The sequence below is a fragment of the Carettochelys insculpta genome, chromosome 13 (assembly GCF_033958435.1).
Source record: "Carettochelys insculpta isolate YL-2023 chromosome 13, ASM3395843v1, whole genome shotgun sequence".
NCBI lineage: Eukaryota > Metazoa > Chordata > Testudines > Carettochelyidae > Carettochelys > Carettochelys insculpta.
The window spans coordinates 3,206,626-3,220,227 of NC_134149.1; the positions used below are offsets into that span (position 1 = coordinate 3,206,626).

The 13,602-nt window shown below is 46.3% G+C and overlaps 1 protein-coding gene across 1 annotated transcript in view; it reads left to right on the forward strand.

Moving 5' to 3' along the window:
- The first annotated feature begins 373 nt into the window (after positions 1 to 373).
- Positions 374 to 13,602, forward strand: part of WDR44 (WD repeat domain 44) — a 51,130-nt gene continuing 37,901 nt past the window's right edge. The window contains exon 1 of the mRNA XM_075007858.1: positions 374 to 540. Coding sequence (XP_074863959.1) covers positions 464 to 540 — 77 coding nt within the window. The 5' untranslated portion in view covers positions 374 to 463. The remainder of the gene's footprint in view (positions 541 to 13,602) is intronic.

Below are 13,602 nucleotides of genomic sequence, written 5' to 3' on the forward strand. Positions count from 1 at the left end.
GGGCTGGAGCCCAGCCTGGAGCAGGGTGCACAGCGCTGTCTGGGAATGGAGCCCGGCCAGCAGCCTGGAGCAGCGTGTACGGTGCTGCCTGGGCTGGGACGCGGCCTGCAGCCCGCGCGTGGGTGCACGGCGCTGTCTGGGGATGGGGCCCGGCCGGCAGACCGCGACACCCATTCCCGGGCCGGGCACGCAGCGCAGCGCAGCGCAGCTCAACACCGGCGGCGGGACACCGCACTGCACTCCCCGCAGGGGGCGCTGGACCCTCGCCCAGCCAATCACCGGCCCCGCTCGGCCAGCACCGCGTCGCACAACCCGTCAGCAGCAGCCCCGCCCCTCTGCCGTTAGTGGGCGGAGCCTCTGCGGCTGCCCTCGCGAGAGTTGTGCGGCCTCTGCCGCCTGCTGCCCCCCGCCGCCGCCGCCGCCGCCGCTTTGCGCTGTGGTCCCGGCACCTGCGCGCCGGCTCATGGCGTCCGACAGCGACACCGAGGAGTTCTACGACGCGCCCGAGGAAGTGCACCCGGGGGGCGCCTCCCCTGCGCCGTGAGTAGCGGCCCGGTCCCGGTCCCGGTCCCTGGCCTGGCACCGCCCCGGCCTAGTGTCCCCCGCCCCGCCCCGCCCCGCCCCGCCGAGCGACCCCCTCCGCGTACTGACCCGCTGCCGCCCAGCCCAGCTCCCTGCGCGCCTCCCAGTGCCCTCAGTGTCCCCCCCCGCCAGCCTCGGCACCCCCCTCGGTACCGCCCCCCCCGCCTAGTGCCTCCTCACAACCTCAGTGTCCCCCCCCGCCAGCCTCGGCACCCCCCTCAGTACCGCCCCCCCCCCGCCTAGTGCCTCCTCACAACCTCAGTGTCCCCCCCCCGCCAGCCTCGGCACCCCCCTCAGTACCGCCCCCCCCCCGCCTAGTGCCTCCTCACAACCTCAGTGTCCCCCCCCGCCAGCCTCGGCACCCCCCTCAGTACCACCGTCCCCCGCCTAGTGCCTCCTCACAACCTCAGTGTCCCCCCCCCCGCCAGCCTCGGCACCCCCCTCAGTACCACCGTCCCCCGCCTAGTGCCTCCTCACAACCTCAGTGTCCCCCCCCCGCCAGCCTCGGCACCCCCCTCAGTACCGCCCCCCCCCCGCCTAGTGCCTCCTCACAACCTCAGTGTCCCCCCGCCCCGCCAGCCTCAGCACCCCCCTCAGTACCACCCCCCCCCCCCGTCTAGTGCCTCCTCACAACCTCAGTGTCCCCCCGCCCCGCCAGCCTCGGCACCCCCCTCGGTACCGCCCCCCCCGCCTAGTGCCTCCTCACAACCTCAGTGTCCCCCCGCCCCGCCAGCCTCGGCACCCCCCTCTGTACCGCCCCCCCCGCCTAGTGCCTCCTCACAACCTCAGTGTCCCCCCGCCCCGCCAGCCTCGGCACCCCCCTCGGTACCGCCCCCCCCGTCTAGTGCCTCCTCACAACCTCAGTGTCCCCCGCCCCGCCAGCCTCGGCACCCCCCTCGGTACCGCACCCCCCGCCTAGTGCCTCCTCACAACCTCAGTGTCCCCCCGCCCCGCCAGCCTCGGCACCCCCCTCAATACCACCGTCCCCCCCGCCTAGTGCCTCCTCACAACCTCAGTGTCCCCCGCCCCGCCAGCCTCAGCACCCCCCTCTGTACCGCCCCCCCCGCCTAGTGCCTCCTCACAACCTCAGTGTCCCCCCGCCCCGCCAGCCTCGGCACCCCCCTCAGTACCACCGCCCCCCCCGTCTAGTGCCTCCTCACAACCTCAGTGTCCCCCCGCCCTGCCAGCCTCGGCACCTCCCTCAGTACCACCGCCCCCCCACCTAGTGCCTCCTCACAACCTCAGTGTCCCCCAGCCTCGGCACCCCCCTCAGTACCACCGCCCCCCCGCCTAGTGCCTCCTCACCACCTCAGTGTCCCCCCGCCCCGCCAGCCTCGGCACCCCCCTCAGTACCACCGTCCCCCCGCCTAGTGCCTCCTCAGCAACCTCAGTGTCCCCCCGCCGCCAGCCTCGGCACCCCCCTCTGTACCGCCCCCCCCGCCTAGTGCCTTCTCACAACCTCAGTGTCCCCCGCCCCGCCAGACTCGGCACCCCTCTCAGTACCACCGCCCCCGCGCCTAGTGCCTCCTCAGCAACCTCAGGGTCCCCCCGCCCCGCCAGCCTCGGCACCCCCCTCAGTACCACCGCCCCCGCGCCTAGTGCCTCCTCAGCAACCTCAGTGTCCCCCCGCCCCACCAGCCTCGGCACCCCCCTCTGTACCGCCCCCCCCGCCTAGTGCCTCTTCAGCAACCTCAGTGTCCCCCCCCACCGCCAGCCTCGGCATCTCCCTCAGTACCACCCTGCCCCCCGGGCCTACTGCCTCCTCAGCAACCTCAGTACTGACTCCGCCAGCCTCGGCAACCCCCCCCCAGCCTAGTGTCTCTTCAGCAACCTCAGTACCCCTCCCCCCCTGCCAGCCTCCGCATGCCCCTCAGTACCGGCCCCTCCGCCCCGGCCTGGTGCTGCCTCAGCAACCTCAGTGTCCCTTCCGCCTAGCGACCCCTCAGTAGCAGTCCTCTGCGCATTGGTGCCTTAACCTCTCCCGCCGGCCCCGGCGTCCTGCTAGTGTTCACCCTCAGCACCACCAGCATCGACCCCTCTTCCCCTAAGCTCCTCTGTTTCTTCCCACCACTGCCGCCTGGGTCTGCTCCCCCAGCCCCTGGGGCCTGTCCGAAGTGGGGTTTGCCCCCTGCCCCCCCCCCCCGGGGTGTGCCTGGAGGGCATGCAGTCAGAGAGAGATGCTGGGAGGAAATGGCTTCCTTTGGCCCCGCCCCAGATGGGGAGCCCTGCAGCTTCCCCAGCCTGGTCCTGTCTGGGCCACCAACCCCCTAGTGACCCTGCGTAACAGCCCACAGGCATTCTCCAACCTGGGACTTCTGGAGCTTAGTGTAGGTGCCTCTACAGCTTGAGCTAAAGGCCAGCTGGCGCTCAGCTTAGGCTATAGAGGACACTTGTTCTTTCTCTGTGAAGTGATCTAGGTACCACTATATAGGACAGTTAAACACACCTAGGTGTGTGGATTATGCCTGCACTTCCCTTCTGCCTTGGGGTTAAATGCCTGAACACCAGGGAAGGTTTTTAAGGGTTGGGTAGGACAGCACCAAGACTTCAGTCTGTCTGCCAGTGGGTAGGATGCCCCTTCTGGTTGTTGGGGTATATGTGGTGATCACAACTGTATGGTATTAGGACAGTGGTGTCCAACACTGGCCACGTGGTGATTTGGTTGGTTGAGTGTGGCTAGTTGGCTTGAACAATAAATATATTTTCAGAATAACGTGGCTAGTTTGCTATCTTTAGTGAGAAGTCTTGTGGCACCTTATAGACTAACAGATATTTTGGAGCATAAGCTTTCGTGGGCAAAGACCCGTTTCGTCAGATGCATGAGTGGGGGGGTGTGTGCTTCAGGGGGTATTTAAAGAGTGGGGTCCCAGTAAACGGGGAGGGCCAGAGCTGACAAGGTCTATTCAGCAAGGTGGAAATGGCCCAGTATCAACAATCTGGCTGAATAGACTTTGTCAGCTCTGGCCCTCCCCGTTTACTGGGACCCCACTCTTTAAATGCCCCTCTGAAACCATCCCCCCCACATCCATCTGACGAAGCAGGTCTTTGCCCACGAAAGCTTATGCTCCAAAATATCTGTTAGTCTCTAAGGTGCCACAAGACTACTTGTCGTTCTTGAAGCTACGGACTAACACGGCTACCTCTCTGATACTTATCTGCAGTGAGTCTACTTCAGAACTGGTTGGATGCCATGGCCTTAGGGTATCATCTGACTTAACAAACTCCTAAAAATTTAATGTCCTGATTGAGGCTGCTTCCAAACTCTTCTGTCATAAAGTCTTTTGGTCTTTGAAGAATTGTTCATGTTTGCTTTGGTGTCTTCAGGTAAATGCAGTAATAAAAACTTACATGCAACAGAAATGGCTTCCTACAAATGTGGTGAAATTAGCTATTTAAAATAAAATCCCCTTGCAACATTTGCAAGGCCTTCAACATGGTGCCAAATACATCAGTTCATGAGAATGGCACTGACTGGTCTATATTAATTGACTCTATTGAGAGAGAATCTGCTTATGAGAAACAAGTTTGGTATTTTATAATATAGAAGTGTCAACCTAATAATGAATAATGTGACTGTGCACAATTTTGAACTTGTGTTCAGTTTAAGGCTTTCTTAGGAGTTGAGGTGTTAGAAAGTAAAACAGTTATGTACTAAACACAGAATTTTTGAGGTAATCTATGGGTTTTGTAGACCTACTTTAAAATCATATTTTATGCTTTTATGTTACTGTACATTGATGTTGAGTTTGAGAATGCATGTACAACTAACAAGCCACACAGGATTCTGCAATTTAGATGACATCATTCATTCTAGTATATTTGTGCTACATCATTTAGTTATACATTTCATAGGCTGTACTCTTGGTAATGCTAATCTAATGCTTTTTGTTTTGAATTAGAGAGGGTACCATTACCAACATTAAAATCAAACCATTACTTTTCAGTAACGCCAGATTGTTTACAGTTGTAACCTATGCCTATTTGTATTGAAGAATTTTTTAAATGTCTACAGCTGCAGACAGTACAGATAGAAAAGCTTATGCCTCATAGGTTTGCTGTGCTTCAGAAACAGCTCTATTGCTGAAAACTAATTACGGTTTTTGGTACAGCAAAATTTTTGAAAGTTTCATTTTTGTTTCAAATACAAAAGCTCTTTAACTGGCTGCACTTGATTATACAATTATGTAATTTTTACATCTCTATTGTCTTCATAAAATTGTATTTGTGTGCCCTGGCCAAGTAATGCACATCCTTAGGCAAGGACATAAATATTTTTACCACCAATGTCTACTGCATGTAATAGACATTATTTCTGTATATAATCTAGGAATCATACATCAGTGAACCACAGAAGTAAAGCAGAATCAATTATGTAAAACTCAGGCTTTTTTTTACAAGTCCATTTCACCCTGTGTGATCTACAATGAACTACACAGATGTATACCACTTCTTTCTATAAACTAGTAGAATGCTCTCCAGGCATTATAAAGCATCTTATTGTTTATATGCTTTTAGCAAAAAAAAAAAAAAAAAATAGTGTAATCATGAAATGACCACATGAAAATTAAGTGTTTTTTCTGTAGCACGGGTAGCAGTGGATTTAGCTAAGTATGTTTATGTATTACAGTTACCAGCCACAAATACCTGTCTTTCTAACTGTATATTTTAAATATTTATTAGCTATATCGGTTCTGTTTTGCTTACAGTCTGAACCGAAAGCTGGGCTCCTTTTGCATTGGGAAACTCATATGTAGTTTGTTGAAAGAGTAGTGAGATATAAATTAAGGGATCTGTTCAATTTTTAACACTTTAAGTGAGCTTCAGTTTTAAAATCTGTGGCTCAACAAGCAGCTGGTGTCCAGTACTAAGCAATGTATGTTTAGTCAACTCTGTCTGTGCCTCCCTTACACCAGTGCACTGTTGTCAAAGATGATGCAGTCTGCACTAATAGGTTTTTATGTACACTGGGTTATTTTAATGCCACAAAGACGTATTTTGGGTTTACTAGATTTGATATGTAATTTTTTTTAAGGTCTCTCACGCGTATCATGCCTAGGCTGGAAGCATAATTTAATGGCCACCTTCAGAAAGGTCCACGGGTCTTACAGGACTAGACAGTCCTAGGGCTGGGAGCAGGAGAGACCAGCCAGACCAGTGGCAGGAGCCCAAGGCAGGGCAGCCACCGCTCGGCTGGGAGCGAGGGGGAGTGGGGTCAGCAGGAGCAGGGCCCGGGCTTGTAAGCTGGCAGCCCAGGCTGGGGAGCGGTGGCTCATCCCCAGGGCAGGATAGAAAGCTGCAGCGCTGGGGAGGGATGGCTGGGGCTGGCAGCCTGCAGCTGGAGAGCCTGTAGAGGAGGAATTGGGGTTTCAGGAAGCTGTGGGGAGGGCAGCCCAGGAACAGGGGCTGAGGCCAGCAGCAGGGGCAGAATTGGCCACCCCTGGTCCAGCAAAATCCCTGATCTGGGACCCCTTGGGTTCCTAGGATGCCAGGTAAGGGAAGTTGAACCTGTAATCTTAAAATCTTTGCAAATTAGGCCTACTCCATCTGGCTTAAGCAGTTTTTATGTTGCCCACCTATATGGGTCATACTCTTCTGAGGTTGGAATAACTTTTTTTTGTTTTACCATCCCTGTTGGTCTTGAAGGTTTCTGTGCATATGGGGTGGAGTGGGGGATTAGTATTTGAGTTGAGGTCCACCAGAAGAAAAATGCCCTAGGAGAGTAAGAACTGTTTAGAGGCTGTTCCCATGCATACCACTACACATCAGTTGGGATTTGTGATAGCCTGTGTGGGTAGATACCCAGGCAGTAGTTCTGTTTGATGTAGCACCCACTCATAGTGGTCTGGCCACAGAAGAGGCTACCAGATACTCTGGTAGTTCCCCTGGCATTTTGTTGGTGTTCTCAGCTCAGCATAATGAGTCTTGCGACATCTTCTGAAGACTGGTAATTATGAGTATTTTCTTGCTAATTTTTGCTGACAGTCATGCAAAAGTTTAGCCATTTGATCCTTAAGAAGAGCTTTATCACCCACAAAAATAGTTTTCAGTGCATTACAGACCTGAATGGGTGTCTTTTAATTTGGTGTATGTGTTTAATAACTTGAAATGATCATACTTGAATTTTTAAAGAAAATGTTTTTAGTATAACTTTCTGTGCTCATCAAGTCAATCACAGCATAAAGTTGGGCTTGATGTAAACATCATAAAGCAACAAGTGAACAAAAGAAATACTGCTGAGTCTGACTTAGACATTAATATGAATTTAACAACTTAGCAAAAATAGTTTTAATGGAAGTAGATAGTTCACGTGAGTCTTGCCTATTAAGACAGCTGTATTTAAATCATCTTTTAAAGTTATACAGAACTTTGTGATTGAATTGACTTTACAGTGGGCTATCTCTCTCCCTTTCTAGCCTTCTTATCAAATAGAACATCATCAACCTTGGATAAATTTACTCCACGTCATCAATAACATATCGTATCAAGTTGACATATTGACCTTATTTATATGACTTAATGTACTTTGTTAATTTATGAATTCTTTTTACATCTTGCTTGCGTGACTAGGTTTTTAAAAATTGTTTATAAATCTGTTTAAGTGTAAAAGACCTATGCAAATAGTACATGCAACAAGAGTGGTTGTATACTTTTAATGTTCTGATTTTTAATAGCATATCGGTAGGATTGAGAATGTAAGGGCAATATCCTTATCTCAGGTGACAATGACTTAATCTCCCACTCCAAAATAAGTTTAGATATTGTGAAACATTTATGAGCACCCATATCATTTCAGGAGCATACCTTCTCATAGCTTCCTTCTGTGCTGTTTCTGCCAAACAGAAGGGGCTTGAAGTTGTCCTTGTAGAGCATAGCCTTGGTGTGATTAGCAGCATATTCATTTGTACAAGGGCATTCAAACCCAAGGCTCCAAGTCTGGATGGTATTCCAGTGCCTCTGGGGGCCTGGGGTGTACCCAACAGTATATGCAGGATTTAAGCTTTCATTGAAATTCAAGGTAGTGTTTCTAGTTACAGGGGTACGTTTTGAATATGAACCAGAATTGTGCTGTCCTGCTAAGATAACTGGGAGAAGGTCAAACAATAGCTGATATATGTCGAGTACATCACTTATATCTGTTGAATATTGACTCTTAAGTTTAATGATTGTTTAAATGTCAAAAATTTGACTTCTGCACATATTAGTAAAATAATTGGCTTTAGAGGTGGATAAAATGTATTAGTTCACCTTCTTTCTTCCCTGTAGCCTGAATAAGATTTTCCTAATGTAAATATTCTCAGGGATTTTTTTCAAACTAATTAGAAATAGTTCAGGCAATGTAGTTGCCATCATATAGTTAAGGGGGCTGCTCTTTTAGAAGTTTTCTCAAGTCTAATCCTTTTATTTTTTCTTAATTGAATACCATTATTCTTAGTTCAGCCCAGTGCTCAATATCAAAGGATTGAAAGAGTGGTAAAAGCTGCCTATGCATGGGTGATATAAATTGGGCATTAGTTTTCAGTTTCACATGTGTGGAGCACATCCCCCTTTATGCAGAAGACTGTTTTGATTGTTGAGAGTTTGCAAAGTAGTCTCTTTGGAAAAGGTTGGTTTGGTCAGGTTGTCTTAATAGGTGAGGTTAGGTTATTCATTGTTAAGGGTGTCTGTGTAAGTGTCCTGCAAAAACTTGGACCTGATGGAAGAAAAGTATAGATCAAAAAACTTAACATTTAATTGTTTTGTAACTTGGACCCTACCAATTTCATCATCCATTTTGATCAATTTCATGGTCTTAATTTTAAAAATAATAAATTTCAGAATTTCATTAAACTATTTTAATCTGAAATTTCGTGGTGGTGTAATTGTAGTGGTCCTAATCCAAGGAATTGGTGAGTCACAGGATTATAGTAGAGGGGTTGCAATACTGCTATCGTTGCTTCTGGGCTGCTGCTGGTGGTGGCTGAAGAGATAGGATTCAGAAGTAAGGAAGGCATGGTATGACACTGCCATCTTTACTTCTGCACTGCTGTTAGCTGCCTTAGAGCTGGGCCCCTCACCAACAGTTGGAAGTGGTTCTGGGAAACAATTTTTTTTTCTGACAACATCCGACACCAGAAACAGCTTGGGAATTTACTTATCACTTAAGCTAAAAGGCATAGAGTGTCTTGAAGAATGATGCCTTGCAAGATGAATTATTGCATTTACTATACAGTTGATCCACTCAGTCATATCTGCGTAACTTTTTCCCAGTAAGCAGTTTTCTTTTACGTTTCATTCTTGTATCTAGGACCTGCATCATCTTCAGGAACTTTTTACACTTGACATGTTTTCCTTTTTTATCCAGGGAATCAGTTTCTTCAAAATATTTCCAGGTAGGGTCTCTCTTGTGCCCAGATGCCATGACAGTTTTTCTGTGGTAAAGCTGTGGTGGAATATAGGAATTTGTGTGTGTGCTGAATAATGAATTCTCTTTTTATTTTCAATCCACTTCACTGTTCCTTTCCAGGCTGCCTCTGTCCTTTTCTTCATGTTGTGTCTCTTTAACTATCTCCTCTGCCATGATTGGCCCAGGTCCTCCACCACATAAGCATGGAACAAAAACAGTCCTGTTCAGTTTATATCTCTCTTTCCACATGTTACCTTTTAGCTGACTGAGAAGCAGAAACTGAAAGCCCACAGCTTTCAAGAAGCAGGAGTTAGTAAGTAGGCTGGACAGACTACAGTAAACTCTTGGATATCTGGCATCCATGGGATCCAGAGGTAGCTGGATAATCAAGGATTCTAGATCAGCATTTCCCAAAGTGTGGTACGAGGCCTAGTACCGGTTCTTGGGGGAAAAACCAATACTGGTCCTTTAGAAAATACGCAAATTATCACACACAATCCTATTAATTTGGTACCTTTTGTATTTTTTCTGTGTAATTAAGATAATAAGTTATTCCCTTAAGTATTTTATATCAAGATTTATATTATGTACTATTGTTGTTGTGAATAAATAATGAACAGTGAAAATTTATTAATTTTTTATTAATTTTTTGTGTGTTTGTGTATTGGGCTGCAAAAAAAGGTACTGAAAAAACCCCAGTTTCCAATGGTATAAAATGAGAGGTCCTATGGCACCTTATAGATTAACAAATTTTTGTGATCATAAGCTTCTGTGGGCAAGGGCCCACTTAATTAGATGATGCAGGTCCTGGATACAAGAATGAAACATCATAAAGAAAATGGCATACTGGGAGAAATTTAAGTGGATATGACTGACAAAGTGGGTCTTTGCCCACAAAAAATTATGCTCCCAAAAATCTGTTAGTCTATAAGGTGCCACAGGACATTTTGTTGTTTTGCAAGTTCAGTATTAACCATTTTTAAAAAATCAAAAATTGTGATTTAGATAAAAATCCATTTTTAATGGTAGATTTTTATCTACCCCACCTCTTCTGCTGTGTTCTGTGCACTTCCACACCCTTTGTTGCCTCATCCCACTCTTGCTTTCATGCTTCTTGACATGCCGCTCTTTATATCTGGAATGGCATCTGCACATCTATCAGAATCTGTAACTTGCTCACTATATAATTATTTTTTTTCTTTTAACCTTTGTATCTCATTTCTCTTGACCCTCCCTTGTCTGTTACCTTTTTGGGACCTAATTTCTTTTATAAAACTGACCTTTTCAATGGAGACTTGGTCTCCCAACTCCCATTGTAAATCAATAGGAATTGCGTGCCTAATGCCCCTTTGAGAGTTAGTCTCCATTCCTTTGGGAAGCATCATGTAAAACTATGGTGCTATGTAAATATTAAATATGGATAAAAATCCACACAAGTAACAGCATAGAACACAGTTAATCCTGAGGATTAAGGGCTGAGCTTCCCCGTCCAGGTTGGGGACTTCAGTAAAATTAAATATTCTGAACCAGATCTTTAGGGAGCTAAGCTATCCTGTGTAACTGAGAGTATAGGCTTCATTGCCAAAGTATAGCTTTCCTTTTATTGGTAACTGTGCTTCTGTGACAGGACATATGGAAAGTCCGTCTCTCAGACAGCTGGGTCCTAAATCAAGTCAGCTGTAATTAGTTTTCGATACATCACTGAGGGGAAAAAAAACAAATTTAGGTGTTACGGACTGACAACTAAGATCAGAATATGTCCTAGATGATAGGCTGTAATAATAGAGGATAAAACTGAAGCTGTTGTAAGGACCCTATATAAACTGATGAAATGCCTTATCTGGACTACTGATTTTAGGGTTGGTCACCCCATTTCTAAAAGGGTATAGTGATAGAAGGGGTGCCAAGAATGGCAGTGAAGAGTAATAGTCATGAAGATTTTTTCAGAAGAGGAAACTAATTATGGCTGACATGATTTAGGACATAATTCAGGCTCTTCAATTCAGAGAAGAGGGAAGTGAGACTGTAGAGAGAATGAACTATATGGTTAGGGTGATTATATGCCTATGAGTAACCTTTTATTATACAGCAAGAAAAAGGGGAGGGGCCACCCAAGGAAACTGAACAGTGGCACATTTGCATCTGACACAACTTGACCTTCATATGATGAAGAGGGTCTTTGCCCATGAAACATTATGCTCCAAAAAAATCCCTTAGTCTGTAAGGTGCCACATCTCATTGTTTTCATGGATACAGACTAATATGGTTACCTCTCTGATACAGTAGCAGACTTAGTATTGATAAGGGGAGACTTTTTTATCAACTACACGCAGGAAACCTTGGAATATACTGTTAAAGGGGATTAGGCAGAGCACAGTAGAATTAAAAAAAAGACTAGACTTAATTTAGTAGGGTAAATATATGAGGGTTTCAACTCTTGTGTTCTTAGGATATAAGCGGTCCACTAGTGTCCTGTGGTTACTGTCTAACTTCCTCAAGACTATTATATTTTTTGAATTTTAAACATTGAAGCATCATGTACTTGTCCTTATTAGAGACTAGATAGGATGTTGATATTTGTCTGAGAATTCCTTTCCTCCTTTACTTACTTACTTAATCAGTGTCCAAAACTGTGCTCAGATTTGATAGGAAGCCAGAGCAGTGGATGGAGCATTAATTATATGCCTGTAATAGCTCACACCTCGGGAGACTAGCTTTTGCGTTCTGTCTGATGATGATTCCAAATGTTTGCTTTCCAAGGGTGGGTAGAGTATAGTGCAAAAGAGTGATGGTGTAGACCAGGCATTCTCATACTGGAGGATGTGACCTGTCTGGGGAATCATGAGATTATTATGTGGGGGTGTTGCAGCCTGTCAGCCTTCTCCCAAAAGCCAGCTTCACCGTGAGCACTTAAAATAGTGTTAAATATGTATTTCAAAGTGTCTTAATTTATAAGGAGGGTCACATTCAGAGGCTTGCTGTGTGAAAGGGGTTACTAATAAGAAAAGTTTGGGAACCACAAGGTAGGCTGCTGCAGTAAGACCTGAAGATAGAAATAACTGCAGCCTCTACCGTCTGTATGTCTGGAGGGACACATTACTTGTCATTGCTGTTACTTGGAAGTCAAAGTTTAGCAGTGAATATGATGACTGGACTGGATTGAGCTAGCTGAAGACAAACATACACTTCCTGTACAAGATAGTCTTGTGGCTTCCCTCTTCCTGTAAACCTCATTTTCCTGTTAACCTAGGCTGCACGTAAATCAATTTGCTCCCCTCTTGTTCCTTCATCCCAAAAAAGCAAGAAGATTGTAGTTAAGAAATTTGACAAAAGACCTGTCATTCATAGACGTTAAGCTCAGAAGGGTCCATCATGATTTTGTTGGCCCCCCTGCATACCTTATAAGAGTTGGCTTATGAGTATGAATATGCATAACTCAAAAGGTGCTTTAGACAAAATACCTCATGTAACCTATCAGTTTTAAAGTTACAGTCTGCTGTGTATATATATGATTTTTGTGCATGCATTATTCTTGTGAAGTTAGAAATATGAAATATGTATTTGTTTATGGTTTTGAATATACTGTTGAAGGCTATTATTGATGAGCTGGAAATGTGACGACTTGGTGATCAAATCAACGACCTGTGAATAGTCTTGTTTGTCCTGTAAACTCAAACAGTGGTTGGTCCCAGAAAGACATGACCATACCATCTAGTATTAGAATCCATTTTGAAACCTGGTATTTTTCTTCTGACTTGGGAGATGAAAAACAAAAGGTTCTTGCACTTAGGAATTTCTGCTGAAGCAATGAGAAGCAATCAGCCTTTTGTTTTCAGTTGGCTTTTGAAACTGACTGACCTCCCCTAAAAGGACACAAAGGAACTTCGAAGATGTAGACCCAAATCAGAGTAAATGATCAACTCTGATTTGAAGCTTTTATCTGAAATAATAACTGTTTAGGGTAAGAATTCACATTTAACAAATTTCTTAGTGGATTAGACCTAGTTAAGCGTTATCTGTTCATTTTAACTTAGTAACTTTACTTTGATCTGATTGTTTTTATTTGCAGCCACTTAAATTCTAGTTTTTGTACTTAAAAAGGGGAAACATGGAGGAGGAGGAGGAGGAGGCCTTTTACAGCCTGGTCAGTTTTAGGATGAATAGTAGGTGGAATGAATGTAAGTGCAAGTTTTACAGGATGCTGCTGGTATTTTCAGATTTAAGTAGTTTAAGCTAGTTATGTTTGTGGCTGTTGCACTGACTCATTCTTTGACTCCTGCTTTGCCTATTAATCTCCTTTGGTTCAGGTGTAGAGAGGTGGCAGGGATATGATAATCTAACTTAAACAAACTATCCTGTAAACATTTCAGCTGAGTCTACATTTGCCCCCTCCTTTTGGAGGGGGCGTGTTAATGAGGCAGTTCAGAAGCTGCTAATGAGGCACTGGCATGAATATGCAGTGCCTCATTAGCATAATGGTGGCCATGCGTGATTTGAAAGTGCCGCTTTTGGAATACACAATGCCCGTATAGACGGGGCCTTTCAAAAGGAGCCCCCAACTTCAAAAGCCCCTTCTTCCTATAACCAGATAGGAAGAAGGGGCTTTCGACAGTGCATTCATAACTAATAATAGCATC